At 38.4% G+C, this 18,796-nt stretch overlaps 1 protein-coding gene across 13 annotated transcripts in view; it reads right to left on the bottom strand.

Annotated features, from left to right (window-relative positions):
* LOC131201703 (ankyrin repeat domain-containing protein 26-like) overlaps positions 1-18,796 on the bottom strand; it is a 168,523-nt gene that overhangs the window by 45,513 nt on the left and 104,214 nt on the right. Inside the window, exon 34 of one of the 13 annotated variants that reach the window (XM_058189806.1) lies at positions 4,869-4,967. The exons of 11 other annotated variants lie outside the window; for them this stretch is intronic. In XM_058189806.1, the coding sequence (XP_058045789.1) occupies positions 4,869-4,967 (99 nt within the window). Of the gene's footprint in view, positions 1-4,868; positions 4,968-17,636; positions 18,744-18,796 lie in introns of those variants that run through there. One more of the 13 variants, XM_058189811.1, reaches the window with a different exon arrangement.

The following is an 18,796-nucleotide window of genomic DNA, read 5'->3' as shown; positions in this document are numbered from 1 at the left end:
CTGCTCTTTCTGAATAGTCACCTAAACTAATCTTTTATGATTTTTCCTTTATGGACTGGATCCAGCTTTACTGTAGCTGTATAGAGCTGGGTGTGGGAAGGAGGCGTTCATGCCTCTCCTCCCATAACAGTTTATTCTCTTGTGTGAAAATATCAAACTTTCTGACTAAATAGACAGAGACATCTGTGGTATAAATTTTATGACCCTTTATATTCTGGCCTGACCCCATTCAGCAGGGCCCTTTGATTTCTGTATAGTATTCGGTAGAACTGTCATGAGAAATAGACAGCAAAATTGCAATTTATGTTCCTAAATCTCTGTCAAATTTGTTGTCCCTTGAGGTTAGTGTTAAAATGACTTTTTACAACCTACCAAAACATAACTGTAAAAGACAGACTCAAAATAAAAGTTAAAATCAGCAAAAAAAAAAAAAAAAAGATAAGAGAACAGCTTTCTGATCTTGATGACTACAAATCACTGGGACCTGATGGATTACATCCAAGAGTTCTAAAGGAGCTGGCAGTTGTCATCCCAGAACCACTGTACCACATCTTTCAAAAATCCTGGAACACCAGGGAACTACAAGAGGACTGGAAAAGAGCTGATGTGGTTTCCATCTTCAAAAAAAGAAAAAAAAAACCAAAAAACCCCAGACCCAGGAAACTACAGACCAATCAGCCTAACATCAATACTTGGGAAGATATTGGAAAAGATAATAAAAAACCAAATCTGCCAACATCTAGAAACGAGTAAAGTAATAAGATATGTTAATCAAGATCATTGTTAACTATTTCAAACTTCAATGAGATTAAAACATGGCTAACGTCTTCTAGATTCTAGCTAGAATTTCTACCTAGAAATATGCAACAATAAACTTTAAAACTCTAAATATTTTATTATCTTTCAAACACCAACAGTTCAGCAATAATTTGCTATAAGTTGATACAAGATTAAAGAGTTATGGAAAGAGGAAAAAACCAAAACTTTTTCTAAAATTATTACTTAAATGGTATAAAAAGCAAAAGAACTTATATAAGTAACACATAGTTTGCAATCTATTAATAAGTTTTTCATTATTTATGATCTGCATTCTGATAAAAATGTTATGGATAAACCAGGAAATGAAACCTATAAGGAAATTGGAAATTTAATTTAGCATATAATCCTAAAGGTTCATATATAAATGTAAATTAAATAAATTAATCTAAAGTCTGCACCTCAATGTACTTAATGTACATGCATACGGATTATGAAAGAAATTCTGCTCTTTCTGAATAGTCACCTAAACTAATCTTTTATGATTTTTCCTTTATGGACTGGATCCAGCTTTACTGTAGCTGTATAGAGCTGGGTGTGGGAAGGAGGCGTTCATGCCTCTCCTCCCATAACAGTTTATTCTCTTGTGTGAAAATATCAAACTTTCTGACTAAATAGACAGAGACATCTGTGGTATAAATTTTATGACCCTTTATATTCTGGCCTGACCCCATTCAGCAGGGCCCTTTGATTTCTGTATAGTATTCGGTAGAACTGTCATGAGAAATAGACAGCAAAATTGCAATTTATGTTCCTAAATCTCTGTCAAATTTGTTGTCCCTTGAGGTTAGTGTTAAAATGACTTTTTACAACCTACCAAAACATAACTGTAAAAGACAGACTCAAAATAAAAGTTAAAATCAGCAAAAAAAAAAAATAAATATTTAGAGAGAATCTTTCTGATCTTGATGACTACAAATCACTGGGACCTGATGGATTACATCCAAGAGTTCTAAAGGAGCTGGCAGTTGTCATCCCAGAACCACTGTACCACATCTTTCAAAAATCCTGGAACACCAGGGAACTACAAGAGGACTGGAAAAGAGCTGATGTGGTTTCCATCTTCAAAAAGAAAAACCAAAACTTTTTCTAAAATTATTACTTAAATGGTATAAAAAGCAAAAGAACTTATATAAGTAACACATAGTTTGCAATCTATTAATAAGTTTTTCATTATTTATGATCTGCATTCTGATAAAAATGTTATGGATAAACCAGGAAATGAAACCTATAAGGAAATTGGAAATTTAATTTAGCATATAATCCTAAAGGTTCATATATAAATGTAAATTAAATAAATTAATCTAAAGTCTGCACCTCAATGTACTTAATGTACATGCATACGGATTTATGAAAGAAATTCTGCTCTTTCTGAATAGTCACCTAAACTAATCTTTTATGATTTTTCCTTTATGGACTGGATCCAGCTTTACTGTAGCTGTATAGAGCTGGGTGTGGGAAGGAGGCGTTCATGCCTCTCCTCCCATAACAGTTTATTCTCTTGTGTGAAAATATCAAACTTTCTGACTAAATAGACAGAGACATCTGTGGTATAAATTTTATGACCCTTTATATTCTGGCCTGACCCCATTCAGCAGGGCCCTTTGATTTCTGTATAGTATTCGGTAGAACTGTCATGAGAAATAGACAGCAAAATTGCAATTTATGTTCCTAAATCTCTGTCAAATTTGTTGTCCCTTGAGGTTAGTGTTAAAATGACTTTTTACAACCTACCAAAACATAACTGTAAAAGACAGACTCAAAATAAAAGTTAAAATCAGCAAAAAAAAAAAAAAAAAGATAAGAGAACAGCTTTCTGATCTTGATGACTACAAATCACTGGGACCTGATGGATTACATCCAAGAGTTCTAAAGGAGCTGGCAGTTGTCATCCCAGAACCACTGTACCACATCTTTCAAAAATCCTGGAACACCAGGGAACTACAAGAGGACTGGAAAAGAGCTGATGTGGTTTCCATCTTCAAAAAAAGAAAAAAAAAACCAAAAAACCCCAGACCCAGGAAACTACAGACCAATCAGCCTAACATCAATACTTGGGAAGATATTGGAAAAGATAATAAAAAACCAAATCTGCCAACATCTAGAAACGAGTAAAGTAATAACTAGAAGTCAGCATGGGTTTGTTAAAAACAGATCATGCCAAACCAATCGTATTTCATTCTTCAACATAGTGACTAAATTAGCAGACCAGTGAAATACTATGGACAAAATATACTTATACTTCAGCAAGGCATTCGACAAAGTAGACCACAACCTACTTCTTGGTAAGCTAGAAAAAAGTGGGATAGGCAAGCATCACCATCAGATAGATTTTTAAGTGGCTGACAAACCGTACTCAATGAGCAGTCCTTAATAGTACTACGTCTACATGGAGGGAAATAAGCAGTAGGGTACCACAAGGTTCCATCTTAGGCCCAGTCTCAAACATCTTCATAAACGACTTAGATGAGAGAATAGTAGGGGAAATTTACCAAATTTGTGGATGATTCTAAACTGGCAGGAATAGCTAACACCCTAGATGATAGGCTCAAGATCCAGATGGATCTTGGCAGACTTGAACACTGGGCCCTATCTAATAAAATGAAATTCAATATAGAGAAAATTAAAGTCTTACACTTAGGCAAGAAAAACCAAAAGTATACATATAGACTGGATGAAACTAGGATTAATAGCAGTAACTGTGAGAGGGATCTTGGATGTCTTAGTGGACAACCAATTAAGTATGAGCCAACAGTGTGTGGCGGCAGCCAAAAAAACTAATGCAATCCTAAATTGCATTAACAGAGGGATATTATCAAGATCAAGTGAGGTATAATATATTCTATAAAGCCTTAGTAAGACCACACCTAGAATACTGCATCCAGTTTTGGTCACCACACTATAAAAAAGATGTTGAGACTCTAGAAAGAGTGCAGAGAAGAGTAACCAAGATGATTAGGGGACTGGAGGCTAAAACATGATGAATGGCTGAAAGTACTCAGCATGGCTAGTCTAGTGAAGAGAAGGACCAGGGGAGACATGATAGCAGTTTTCCAATTTTTGAGAGGCTGCCACAGAGAGGAGGGGATCAAGCTATTTTCCAAACTACCTGAAAGCCAGACAAGGAAGAATGGATGGAAACTGATCAAGGAGAGATTCAACCTAGAAATAAGGAGAAATTTTCTGACAATAAGAACAATCAACCAGTGGAACAACTTGCCTTCAGAAGCTTTATCACTGGAAGCTTTCAATTTCTCAGAAATGGTGTAAATGGTTTGGGTGGGAGGTTGGACTAGATCACTTACAAGGTCCCTTCCGACTCTGTTATTCTGTTATTCTAGCTTTGGAGCTGGTATTAAACTGTTTTACTAAATACAATGGAAGCAAAACTGTTAATAATATAAATAAAGTTCAGAATAGAACAGAGAAAAATGCTTCTTTTTCTCTCTGCCATCCTGTGAGGATATATATATGTGGCAGAAATTTGGACAAGATGATCCACAGATTTACCCAAAAATTCAGAGGAAATTTATTCTATCAAATGAACACATACGCAATTACAAAAATGAAAGTGCAATTTTCCTATTTTCTTTCAAACTAAAAGTCATGGTTACATATTAGTTTGACATTCCAGATTGGATAAAACAGAAAATTATAGATGTTTTGATCTAATTATTTCTTAATCTAAAGAAGAATACTGCATATGTGTATGAGAATGGTTGACATAACTTGGTAAATTAAGGTAAGTTTAGGTGAATACACTTGGTATTTACAGGGGAACAATTGTTTTCCATTACTGAACACAATCTTTCTAATAGATCAGTTTTTAATTTGAGAGTTGCTATGTTCTTTTATAGATATGCCTCAATGCACTAAATCTCAAGGCACTTTAATGGCAGAAATCTGGGAACTTTACATTAAACTATCATTGTATTTTTAAGAATTTCTTTCAGACAAAATTAATTTGGCAATAAGGTGAATTCAGCAAACATGGATTTAACCCACCTTTAAATATATATATGTAATGTTATATGTTTTTAAAAATTACTAACCTATTTGCTTTTTCTCTCCCTCTTTCCATGCCTTATTCTCATTCTGTCTCCTTCCACTTCCATTTCTTCCTCACTCATGATTAGTTTTTCTTTATCTTTCTTTAAAACAAAGTAAGAAGCTTATCTATTTTGTCTATCCTAATAGCAAGTATTCTTTCCATCATCTACTTCTTTTGCATTATTTACTGTTTTCATTTTTCTCCTTATGTATATTCATTAGTGTTTGGCTCATTTGGAATACCTTTCTTTTATGACAGATTACTTAGCTATAGGAAGTGCAGGACCTATTTCACAAACAAAAGCCAGGAAAAGCTCCAGGCCCAGACAAGATAACTCCTTCTTGCTTAAAAGTTTGTGCTGACCAATTGGCCCCCATCTTCACCCATATTTTCAAATCACTAGAGATGTGCCATGTTCCTTCTTGCTTCAAACGCTCTACCATCATCCCAGTGCTGAAGAAGCCCATCATCAAGGAACTAAATGATTACAGACCAGTTGCTTTAACATCTGTAGTCATGAAAACCTTTGAAAGGCTAGTGCTTTCCTACTTGAAAACCATTACGGATCCGCTGTTAGATCCCTTGCAATTTGCATACCGAGCAAATAGATCAACAGATGATGCTGTTAATATGGCTCTGCACTACGTTCTACAACATCTTGAGTCTCCAAAGACCTATGCAAGGGTCCTCTTTGTAGATTTTAGTTCAGCATTCAATACCATCATTCCAGACACTCTTCTAACTAAGCTAAACCAGCTACAGGTACCGGAACAGACTTGTAAGTGGATCACAAGCTTCCTAAAAAACAGGAAGCAGCAGGTAAAGCTAAGCAAGATCACATCAAATACCTGTACAATTAGCACAGGGCCCCCACAAGGCTGTGTGCTCTCCCCACTTCTCTTCTCTCTGTATATCAATGACTGCATCTCCAATGATCCTTCTGTTAAGCTACTGAAGTTCGCAGATGACACAACAGGATTGGTCTCATTCGAGACGATAACGAATCCGCATATAGACGAGAGGTCGAACAACTAGCCTTGTGGTGCAACCAAAACAATCTGGAACTGAACACACTCAAAACCGAAGAAATGGTGGTAGACTTTAGGAGAAACTCTTCCATACTTCCACCTCTCACAATACTAGACAACACAGTATCAACAGTAGAAACCTTTAAATTTCTAGGTTCTATCATATCGCAAGATCTAAAATGGACAGCTAACATCAAAAACATCATCAAATAATTCATCCAATGTACAATTATATACAATTAGTCGGGCTTGCCCAGTCACCACCCCCCTTTTTAACACTCTTCCCTCTTCTACCTTCTTCTACTTTCCAGACCTTCCTCTCCTTCTCTTATCTACATCCTCTCCTCCCTCCACCCTACACCTTCCTTCTCCCTCTTCTACCCCTCTTCCTTCCTCTTCTCCTCTTTCCTACCTCCTACTCTCTCTTTTCTCCCTCCTCACCGTTCTAAAATGGTAACTGGGCAGACCCGACCCTACATTAATTATATTTATACATCTTCAATAATCCCTGTATATTAACCATCACTCCATCTCTACCAAACCCCCAATTCCCTCCCCTCACCCCCACCCCGACTTCCCAGAACAAAATGCAGGGTATCAAAACTAACAATCATAATCTAAAATAATTCCTAAATTATAATCTCTAGTCACACCACACTTAGTCACACTCTCAATTCCCCTCTCCTTCAAAAATATATCTAATACAAAATATTTCCTAAATTTACTCATATGCTATTCGATATTTTTTTATCTGATACTTATTTTGAATATAATCAATCCACATTTTCCATTCTAAAATATATTTTTCTAGTGTATAGTCTTTCAAGTAAGCGGAGATTTTTGCCATCTCTGCCAGATTTGATACTTTGAGTGTCCATTCTTCAATTGTAGGTAATTCTTCTTTCTTCCAATATTGAGCAATCAAAAGTCTTGCGGCTGTTATTAAGTTCAAAATCAATTTAGTCTCTATAGCTGTACAATCCATAATTATTCCTAGTAGAAAGAACTGCGGAGTAAACTTAATCTTCTTTTTCAAAATATTCTGCATGATCCACCATACTTTAATCCAAAATGCTTTAACTTTTTTACAAGTCCACCATATATGGTAATAAGTGGCATCTTCACAATCGCATCTCCAACATTTAGCCTGTACATTAGGATACATACATGACAACTTTTTGGGGTCTAAATGCCATATATAAAAAATTTTCTCTCATATTTTGCGCTTGTGTAAATTTAACATTCCTCACCCAAATTCTTTCCCAAGTTTCCAACATTATTGGTTGCTGAAAATTTTGTGCCCACTTAATCATACAATCCTTAACTAGTTCGGACTCTGAGTCTATTTCTACTAATACATTATACAACCTCTTAATATGCTGTTGACCTTGATCTCTCATTTGTTTTAACAAATTATCCTCAGTTTGCTTAACACCTATTTTTTGATCTAATTTCCATCTAGCTTGTAATTGTCCATATTGGAACCATGTATAATTTTTCCCTTCTTCCCCCATCTTTTCTCTGGATTTTAATTGTAATTCCCCCTTTTCCATACAAAGAAGTTCTTTATAGGTAACTACCTCCATCTTTTGATATATATTTATATTTTCTATCATGTGTCTCGGGATTGCCCATATTGGAATCTTTCCATCTAATTTATATTGATATTTCCTCCAAACCCTCAATAATGCATTTCTAATTATATTATTTTTAAATATTTTATCTACTTTCTTATCATATAATATATAGGCGTGCCACCCATATAACAAACCATACCCTTCTATATTCAAAACTCTTTCCTCAGTTAAATTAATCCAATCAGTAATTAATGATAAAACAACTGCTTCATAATACAATTTCAAGTTAGGCATTTTAAGACCCCCCCTTTCCCTTGTATCCTGCCTTATTTTTAATTTTATTCTTGTTTTTTGCCCATCCATACAAAGTTATTAACCCCCTTTTGCCATTCCTGTAATTTGATATCATTCTTAAGCACCGGTATCATTTGAAATAAAAATAGAAACCTGGGCAAAACATTCATTTTTATAGCCGCTATTCTTCCCAACAAGGATAGTTGTAACTTCTTCCAACTCTCCATTTCTTTCCATACCTTCTGCCACAATACCTCATAATTATTTTTATATAATTTAACGTTTGAAGCTGTAATATATATTCCTAAATATTTAACCTTTTTAACGATTTCAAAACCTGTAGTTCTTTCTAACTCTTCTTTTTGTTGTATATTCATATTTTTAGTTATCATCTTTGTCTAATTGCTACCAACCTGCCTTCCATTGAGGACCTGTATACTGCACGAATGAAGAAGAGGGCCATGAAAATATTTACAGATCCCTCACATCCTGGACATAAACTGTTTCAACTCCTACCCTCAAAACGACGCTATAGAGCACTGCACACCAGAACAACTAGACACAAGAACAGTTTTTTCCCGAAGGCCATCACTCTGCTAAACAAATAATTCCATCAACACTGTCAAACTATTTACTGAATCTGCACTACTGTTAATCGTCTCATAGTTCCCATCACCAATCTCTTTCCACTTATGACTGTATGACTATAACTTGTTGCTAGCAATCCTTATGATTTATATTGATATATTGACCATCAATTGTGTTGTAAATGTTGTACCTTGATGAAGGTATCTTTTCTTTTATGTACACTGAGAGCATATGCACCAAGACAAATTCCTTGTGTGTCCAATCACACTTGGCCAATAAAAAAATCTATTCTATTCTATTCTATTCTATTCTATTCTATTCTATAATGAACATTGTCAAGGGGTCAAATTACTTCAAAAATCATGTTGAAAAGGTCTAGAACTTTACATCAGACAGTTAGATCCTCCTTTCTTTGAGTATAGAAATCTATACTATGTATACACATCTCAATGCCTTCCTGTCCAAATTTTATAGACTGAAAATTAATAGGTGACTACTTATTACTAGGTTATTAATATTTTTGAAGTTTGTTCCAAAAAAAAAAGAAAGAAAGAAAATGCTTTCCATAAAGTAATTCACTTGGCAGAATTACCATAAATAAGCAATTGCTTGGTTATCTGAAGCAATATGCCACCCTTACCAAATTAAGATTTCATTGTATTGTTATTGAGGTGGTTACTATCAAATACCTGGAAAAAATATTGCTATATATCCTTCTATAGCACTGTATGATTCTTTCAGTCAAGGCATCTTCTGAGAAGAGAAATGCCCATCACTGAAGAATACAAAAATGTCCTATTAAAGTAACATAGATAGAATTGTGCTCCATTTTTCTTCATTACACCAAGATTAAATTGTCTCAATTTGAATGCAATAATTTGGTTCTGTGTAATCAAATAACAAAAATCCACAAGTGTTTCAAATTACTTTATTGTATTCTGCCTGTAATAAATACAGGAATCTCCCCAGACTGCTTGATAAATAAAGTTCTATGGAGCTGGGGAAGTGGGGGGTGAGATCTGGATCTCTTGTAGCTACACAATGATTCAAGGCAAACACCCCACTTGAGTCCTTGTCCCTGCTTGGCTGAGCATTTCCCAACACTTTTTACTTATACCTTCTGCAGGGCTATCTTCAGCCTGGTGAAAATGTTCCACAGAGGATTGAAGATTAGAAAGTATCCCTACCTCATTAGCAGAGAAAGGGGAGGGGGATGACTAAAAAACAGTCCATTACATTTAAAGTCTCCTGACATTCTATGTTGTATTTTGTGGGAAATGAGCTGAATAGGAAGATTTAAGAAGTAGCAGAAAAATGCTCATATCAATCCAGTACCACATACCCAAATTTGAATCCATCACCACCATCATCATCACAATTGTCTATCTATTTCAGGATGAAGGCTTGTTCCGCATGTTTCCAATCAATACTGTGCGCGCTTTCTTTTGCCAATTGGGCCCAAAATACTTGCTGATGTCGTCAATCCATATTGTTTTAGATCTTTTTCGTGGATGCATTTTAATCAAGTTGGATCAGTGGCGGGTTTCAATTTTTTTACTACCGGTTCTGTGGGCGTGGCTTGGTGGGCATGGTAGGGGAAGGATACTGTAAAATCTCCATTCCCTCCCCAATCCAGGGAAAGGTTACCGCAAAATCCCAATTTCCTCCCAATCAGATGGGACTTGGGAGGCATAGACTAGATGGGGGTGGGGCCAGTCAGAATTTTTACTACCGGTTCTCCGAACTACTCAAAATTTCCGCTACCGGTTCTCCAGAACTAGTCACAACCTGCTGAAACCCACCTCTGAGTGGGATCCATACTATGACTGCCTTGGTCCACCTGTCATCATCAGTCTTTCTTGCTATGTGATTGGCCCATTTCCATTTCAATTCTTTTACTCTCTTGATGATATTGTATACATTTTTTGTTCTCTAATCCATGTGCAGGTCTTTCTATCTTGTCTTGTCTTGTCTTGCTGAGCATATACTTTTTCCATGGCTCTTTGCACCACTTGTAGTTTTTGTATCGATTGTGAGGTTAGTGCCCAGGTTTCATTGGCATATGTAGATAGCACACACTGATCGAAAACTTTTCTCTTCAGGCATAGGGGGAGATTGTTTTTGAAAATTATGCCACATTTAACACGCCATTCAATTTTCTTTATTGTATCGCTTTCCACCGAGATCCATTGGCCAGGTATATGTAGTGGTCTACTATGTCAAGTTCTTCTCTAGATATAAAATGTTTTCGTTCTTTGGTAAATTTATTAAACATATCCTGGCTCTTTTTTAGGTTTATTTTTAAGCGAAATGGTCCTTCTACATTGTGCAGCTCTTGTATGTGTCTTTGTAGCTCCTTTTTTCTTGTGAGAAGAGAACTTCATCTGCAAATCTTAAGTGATTTAAATAGGCGCCAATGATTTTTATTCCATCTTTTGCCCAGTCTAGTTTGCGAATTTGATTCCAATCCAGTGTTTATAAAAACAGTGCAGTATTGCTCTATTTTGTAGAACTATTCATTTTTAAAACTGTTATAGTACTTTGACATTTAGCAGATTTATGCAAATTAATTAAACAGCTAAAATGAAGAATATGTGCTTATGTAAAATAAAGAAAAAATCAAATTCACATTCTATTTAATTTCTCATGAGTATTGAAGAATAAATATTTTCTTTTTGCACCTTATCTTCCTTCCTCACTCGTCAGCGAAGCCAAAAGAAAGAAGGGGTGGTGTGGGGAAATGCTCCCCTCCTCTGGCTGAGTGCTGAGCACAAAAGCCCGGGGTGGGGTGGGGTGGCTGGCTCAACAGAAGTGCCCCCATTGGCAAGTCGGACGGTGAAGAATCCTGGCCCGGCTTTCGCAGCTGTTACACTGTTCCGCACCTCCAGACGCGAGCTGCCCCCTTTGAACTGTGCCGCACCTTTGAGGAAGCTGAACAGCGATGGCTGGGGCCAGGATGGTGGTGGTAGCTGAGGTGTCAGGGCTGCTCTCTCCCTCCTAAGCAAGCTGGGCATGGAGGAGTACGGAGAGTTGTGGGCCGAGTGCCAGAGGGTCAGAAGGCATGCTCCCATGTCGCCCCAACACACCAGCGCGCGGTCCTCTTTCCTGAAGTGGAATTGAGTGGGGGATAGGGAGCAGGGTGAAGGGTAGAGGGGTTTCTAGGAGAAACCCGGCTGGCTTTCCTTTTGCATGGGTGGGGAGAAGACCCAATAAAAATCCAATTTCCCCAATAAATGGAAAAAATAAAGGCCCGGCCATCCAGAGTCCCAAAAGGGGCGTGGGGTCTGTTCATTGGAGGATCGGGGAGGAAATCAGTTGAAATCTGGGTGGGAGGTTATTCAGAAAGGGATCTGCCTGGATCTCTTTTTCCCTCCCCCTTAGATTCCACCCTCCCAGCTTTCTTCCCTAGCCTTATTTTAAGGTTTGGGGGGGGAAAAGCAAGATGGGACAATAATAGCTAAAAGGCTGCTAGGGGAGTTAGGGATTATTAAAGATGGGGATGAGGAAAAGATGCCATTCCTTTCCCAAGGACCCAGGGAAAGTGGAATAAAAATAGGTGTGCGTGTATGTGTGTGTAAATAACAGACCGGGATAGCTTCAGCCACAAGCAACAGCTGCTGTTATTTTTGCTGAGAGCTTCTAAAGCTACAGAGCATTCTTTAATAAATATTAACAATAATATAATATAATATAATATAATATAATATAATATAATATAATATAATATAATATAATATAATATAATATAATATAATATAATATAATATAATATAATATAATATAATATAATATAATATAATAAACAACAGAGTTGGAAGGGACCTTGGAGGCCTTCTAGTCCAACCCCCTGCCCAGGCAGGAAACCCTACACCATCTCAGTCAGATGGTTATGATGAACCATAATATGCAGGATTAAAGAAAGGAAGGTGAAATCAGGAAGGGGGGGAGGGAAGGAAGGAAGAAAGGAAAAAGAAGGAAGGAATAAGGCCCTCCAGAGTCTACTGCACTACACTCCCATCATTCCTGAGTTGTGCTATTAAAGAAATCCAGTGCCACCAGGGAGAAGTCAAATTGTGAAAGAGTGATTGAAATTCCTCACAAAACCTCATCATTCAGGTTAAATTGCCATCTTGTCACTTTGTGATAAATAAGTGAGTTTTGGATTGTAGTTTGAGCACTCAGTCCCTAATAAGTTCGCCATCACTGGCTTAGAACATACTAAGCACAATAAAAAAAATTCCACAATGTAATAAAATATTAAAAGCTGTATTGTTTTCTCTTCCATTTTTTGTTTAAATTGTATTATGTGGCAAAAGTTCCATTCTTAAGGGACAAATTTGCATAATTTAAATGTCAATGGCAAAGTTTCATACCTTTATAAAGGTAGCAACTGTGCTATAACAAAAAATAGAGAAAAAAAAAGTACTTTACAGCCACATAATTAACTGAACATCACATTGAAGTCATGCTTTAAAAGTAAGCAGCTTTTTAGGGTATATTTAATATATCTATCTTTCTCAAGTTTTCATCTTTAAATGATTATTAAACAGATGTGTTTTCAATTCAAAAAAGATCTAATAATTTATTTTTAAGAAAAAATGAATAGTAGGCATGGGACAATCAACTGATAGAAAGGAAAATAATAAAAGGACAAGGAAAAAGCAAAATGATAAAACCAATTTTTTTGAAAAGCATCACATAGAAACTACAAAAATAACCACATAGAACCGAAATTGCTTTATTTTGGTCTTTAGTATCTTTAATATCTTGATTAACAGGCAACATCATTCAAACAGTTAGCAATTTCACTGCATCTGTCCAGTCTGCTCCAAAAGCCCCCAATTCTGAAATAAAGTTTGTTTTAGTATGTTGTGTAATATCTTTGTATATTGGGTGATGGGAGAGATAGGCCTAGGAACTTCAGGCTCCTACCTTTGGCCACGCCTCCTTCACCCCCCTGGCCTCGGCCCCTTTACAACCATCTACCCTTGTCCACTATTTTTTTATTTATTTTTATTTATTTATTGTGTCACAACATCATACAAAAAGATTATATAGTATATACACATATAAACATATATAGGAAGAAGAAAAGAAAAACAATAGGACAGGAACGGTAGGCACGTTTGTGCGCTTATGCACGCCCCTTATGGTCCTCTTAGGAATGGGGTGAGGTCAATAGTAGAAAGTTTTTGGTTAAAGCTATTAGGATTATGGGAAGAGACCACAGAGTCAGGTAAAGTATTCCAAGCACTGATGATTCTGTTGCAGAAGTCATATTTTCTGCAATCTAGATTAAAGCGGTTTACATTAAGTTTAAATCTATTGGTTGCCCTTGTATTATTGCAATTAAAGCTGAAGTAGTCTTTGACAGGAAGGACATTACAATAGATGATTCTGTGAGTTAAACTTAGGTCTTGTCGAAGGCGACGGAGTTCCAAGTTTTCTAAGCCTAGGATTTCAAGTCTGGTGGGATAAGGTATTTTGTTGTTTTCAGAGGAATGGAGAACTCTTCTTGTAAAATATTTCTGGACACGTTCAATTGTATTGATGTCAGAGATGTGGTGAGGGTTCCAAACAGGTGAGCTGTATTCTAGAATTGGTCTAGCAAATGTTTTATATGCTCTGGTTAGTAGTGTGGTGTTTTGGAAAAGAAGCTACGCAAAATTAGGTTTACAACTCTTAGAGCTTTTTTGCTATGTAGTTGCAGTGGGCTTTGGCACTTAGATCATTTGACATGAAAACTCCAAGGTCTTTAACGGGATGGGGTCGTCTGTAAGGTAATGTCCATCTAGTATGTACTTAGTTTTAGAGTTCTTTTTCCTATATGTAAGACTGAGCATTTGCTGGTTGAAATTTGAGCTGCCAATTTTAGACCAAGCGGTTAGATGGTCAAGGTCGTTTTGAATGATAGAAGTGTTGTCTGTGGTGTTAAATAGTTTGACATCGTCAGCAAAGAGAACACAATTACTTGAGATATGGTCACAAAGATCATTAATGTATAGAATAAAGAGTGTTGGTCCAAGGGCGCTGCCTTGAGGAACGCCACTCTTGACAGGAACAGGATTTGATAAAGCATTGCCAATTTTGACCACTTGTTGTCTGTTAGACAGAAAAGCAGATATCCATTTGTGGAGGGGTCCTGAGATGCCATAGGATGTTAGTTTAAGGAGAAGTTTATCGTGTACTACTGAGTCAAAAGCTTTGCAGAAGTCTATGTAGATTGCATCTATTGATTTGCCTTGATCTAGATTTGAAGTCCATATGTTTTTGCAGTGGAGAAGTTGTAAGTTACATGATAACTTTTTCCTGAAACCAAATTGTTTGTTGGAGAGTAGGTTGTTAGTTTCTAAGTGTGAGGTAATGGATTGATTGATGATAGATTCCATGACTTTGCAGGTGACGCAGCAAAGGGAGATCGGTCTGTAGTTGGGTGCCAGGCAGAAGCCATGATGCTTCTGCCTGCCAGTGTGCGATAGTCTGTAGTCTGTAGAGTCTGTAGACCTCCCCTGGCCATTCGCCCTGGCCCATTTGCTGACACACTGTTTGTCCCGGGCCTTTGGCCACACAAGACAATTAGCTGTCACCTAATTGGGTGCAATGGGCGATAGGCAATTGGAGAGGCTGTGGGGCTAAGTGCAGCAGCCAAACGGCAGTGGTGCATGGCTTCAGGCGTGGGGGAAAGCAGCTTCTGGGAAGCCAACTGCCCATTCGGTGTCAGGCAGGCAAATCAGGTACAGGGTGGTGTGAGCCTGGAGTCCATGAGCAGGGAGGCCGGAGGGGAGGGTGGGAAAAGAAAAAGGAAGGTGCTGCTCCGCAGGTTTTTTTTTAAAGCTGTCAGTGGTTCCAGGCAGACCAGACAACTGACAGGCAGCAGTGGGGCTTTCTATTTTGACCCCTAAAGGGAGGGAGAGAAGGAAAGAAGGACGGACGGTTGGAAGGAAGGAAGAAAGGGAGGGAGGGAGGGAGATCGTATTGCGCCCTGCCCCCCCAACTTCCATCCCTTGGAAGGCTGTAAGAAGTTCCTATCTCAGCTTTTCCCATCTCTCTTGTTCTTTTCCTTCCCAATGTCAGCTGCCTCTATGTCTTCCTCCTCATTGTCCCTCATGCAACCTTTTGTGGTGATTGGTTTTTCTTTTTTTCAGTCTATTTTCTTTTGGAATAAATCCTACATGTCAAGACCCAGCTGCTGCCAAGGTCCCACCCAGTACCCCAGAGATCCCTGTCACCAGACACCATACCCAGGCCCTCAGCTATCTACCCTTCCTTCCTTCCTTCCTTCCTTCCTTCCTTCCTTCCTTCCTTCCTTCCTTCCTTCCTTCCTTCCTTCCTTCCCACTTTCCCTCCCTCCCTCCCTTGAGGGGTCAAAATGGAAAGGCCCCTGCCCACCATTGCCTGCCTGTTTTCTGCTCTGCCTGTAGCCGCTGAGAGGTAAAAAAAAAAAAAAGACCCCTCCTTTCTGTTGCCTCTGCTCATGGACTCCGGCCTCCCACCCCACGCCACCCTGTAACTGATCTTGCCTGCCTGACACTGAACATGCAATTGGCTTTCCAGTCCATGCCAGAAGGTGCTTTCCCCTGCGCCTGAATCCGTGCACCACTACCATTTGGCTGCCGCACTCTCCCATGCCAGAAGTTACTTTCCCCCGTGCCTGAAGCTCTGCACCACCATTGCTCGGCTGCTGTACCTTCCCCATAGCCCCACAGCCCCTGTGATTGCCTATCGCACACTGGCAGGCAGAAGCATCATGGCTTCTGCCTGGCACCCAATTGGGTGGCGGCTAATTTTCCCATGTGGCCAAAGGCAAGACAAAGACAAATGGTGTGTTGGCGAATGGGCCAGGCCAAAGGGCGCGGGGACGGAGGGCCAGAGGCCCATTGCCTGGACGAATGGATGGGAGAGGGCCAGCAGAGGAGGAAAGCAGGGCCAGAGGCCCATTGCCCGGATGAATGGATGGGTGAGGGCCAGCGGAGGAAAGCAGGCTGTAAATGGGCTGGGGCGGAAGACTGGAGGCGAAGGAGGCGCAGCCAAGGGTGGGAGCCTGAAGGTCCCATTTTGGGGAGAGGTAGAGCAGAGAAGGGTAATTAATTCAGCAGTCACATTAACACATTAAGTCACATTAAGCTATATGTGCTTTGGAGAGATTTCGTGAGTTCATAAGACATAAACTAGAATTGAATTCAAACTTACATGAAGTAACTTGAGAAGACTGCAGAAAGCAACTTGCAAAAGCCACCACCACTACCATCATAATTATTATTATTATTATTATTTAATTTTAAAGTATCATGGTAAGAAAGATCAGTACTTTATTTAGGGGGTCTCTCATTAGAATGCTTTTGGGGGAAATGTTGGGTTTTATAAAATGCTTTGTGTTGTTTTCTGCTATTAATTCTATTTTAACCAAACAGTAATATCTAAAAACCACCATGGGAATGAAAAAGCTGTGGTTTGCATACAATTCCCTTATTCCCTTACTTTTTCAACCTTATTCAACTTCCCAGTTCTTTTTATGTTATCTTTCCTTTTTTTTTGAACTCCCATTGATTTTACATTCAGATCCCTTCATAGACTTATTAATCAATGGTGGGTTGCTACCAGTTCTGACCGGTTCTTAAGAACCGCTGGCAAAAATTTGGCCAAGTTCACAGAACCAGTAACGATGCCCAGCTGGCCACGCCCCCAAACCGGTTCCCTTGGCTGAAGAGGTTGTAAAAACAAAAGGTTTTAAAAGGCTCCTCTGGCAATCCCACCTGAATTGCCTGATCACCAGAACCTTTAAAATACATGTTTTCTACAAGCTCTTCAGCCGAATAGCTTGTAAAAAAAGTCTTTTTAAGAGGTTCTGGGCTGCCATGAGTCAAGCCTCATGGGATCGTCAGAGGAGCCTTTTAAAATCTTTTTTTTCCTCTGGCGATCCCAAATGAGTTTCCTGATCCTCACAGGCTTTTAAAATCACTTTTTAACAACCTCTTACAACAGCCCCACCTATGCCCACCCAATCGCCCCTCCTCACTTACCTATAATTGCTGCTCCTTTCGGGCTGCAAAGCCATGCTTTCCTTCACCTTCTGCAATCAGTTGCATCAGCTAGCAACTGAATCTGCCTGCCTCAATTGGGTAAGTAAATTATTAAAAAATAGTTAATTGGGTTTTTTTTAAGGAGTTGAGTTTTTAGACAGCAATTAAAAGTTAAGGAAGTTTTAAATTTAGCTGTTTTTATCTAAAACGGGTCTCCAACCTTAATAACTTTAAGGCTTGTGGACTTAAACTCCCAGACTTCTTCAGCCAGCTTTCCTGGCTGAGGAACTCTGGGAGTTGAAGTCCACAAACCTTAAAGTTACTAAGGTTGAAGACCCCTGATCAAAAAAATATAGATAAAATAAAATAATAAAATATTTGTGCAGCTTTCTGAGATTTGGTGTTTCTGAAGTGTTTCACTCTAACTACACAAACACACAAAATCTCACAAAGCTGTATGTGGCATTTTGTGTGTGTGAGAGAGAGTCAGTTGTATTGTGTTGCGCTGTGTGTGTGAAGTGTGAAAGTTGGTTTTTGAGCTTTTTGTGGCTGTGTGAGGTTCCTGCTTGTTGCAGGGGCCATTTTGGGTGAAGTGCAGCTGCTTTTACATTGTCTGTGAGTCAGTTGTGTTGTGCTGCGTGGGTGTAAAGTGTGAAAGTTGGTTTTTGGTACCTCTTATTGTTTTGTATACTTTATTATTTTTAATTGGCCACGCCCACCCAGTCACATGACTGCCAAGCCACTCTCACCCAGTCACATGACTGCCAAGCCACGGCCAGTGTCACATGACTATCAAGCCACGCCCACAGAACCAGTAGTAAAAAAAAATAGAACCCACCTCTGCTTATTATCTCTACTTCCTTTTCTTCCCCTTTCATTTTGGACTAATTTGTTTACTACTGAACTTGTTGTAGGAAGTTTCAAAATAAAATGTTATGTTCATTCTTTAATTCATTATATGTTAGCAATTTATTATACACTTCACTATTTTGTTTCATTGTTCCTTTCTTGTTATTACATGAAGTGTTAAATTACAGTATACCTTATTACCAGTTTATAGTGATAGCAAACTAATGGAGAGAATTAAAGGCATTGTTGCTGCTATCATCATCATCATCAAAGTACAATTGTAGAACTGTGAAACGCCTCTCCCTTTCTGCCCATCCCAACAGAAGGAATAGGGCACCATATTCCAGATCCTGTTTCTTAAGCATTGCCATCTTGGACTCTTTGGAAGTATACCTTTTGTGCTGAAACCTCTGTCCTAGAGTATGCCTTTTCCACTGAGAACCGACAGGTTCCATGCCTTCTGTCTTACTTTACTTTCTTGCAGCTACTCCAGCTATTTGTAAATTCTGCATAAGTGTCTCTAAAGATGGGACGAGTATCATGTTTCTAAAATTTGCCACACATTTAACCGAT

Source organism: Ahaetulla prasina, chromosome 7, assembly GCF_028640845.1.
Source record: "Ahaetulla prasina isolate Xishuangbanna chromosome 7, ASM2864084v1, whole genome shotgun sequence".
In the NCBI taxonomy this organism is placed as follows: Eukaryota; Metazoa; Chordata; class Lepidosauria; order Squamata; family Colubridae; genus Ahaetulla; species Ahaetulla prasina.
Note: the sequence above shows the minus strand (reverse complement) of the source record. Positions and strands in the feature narration are given on the sequence as shown.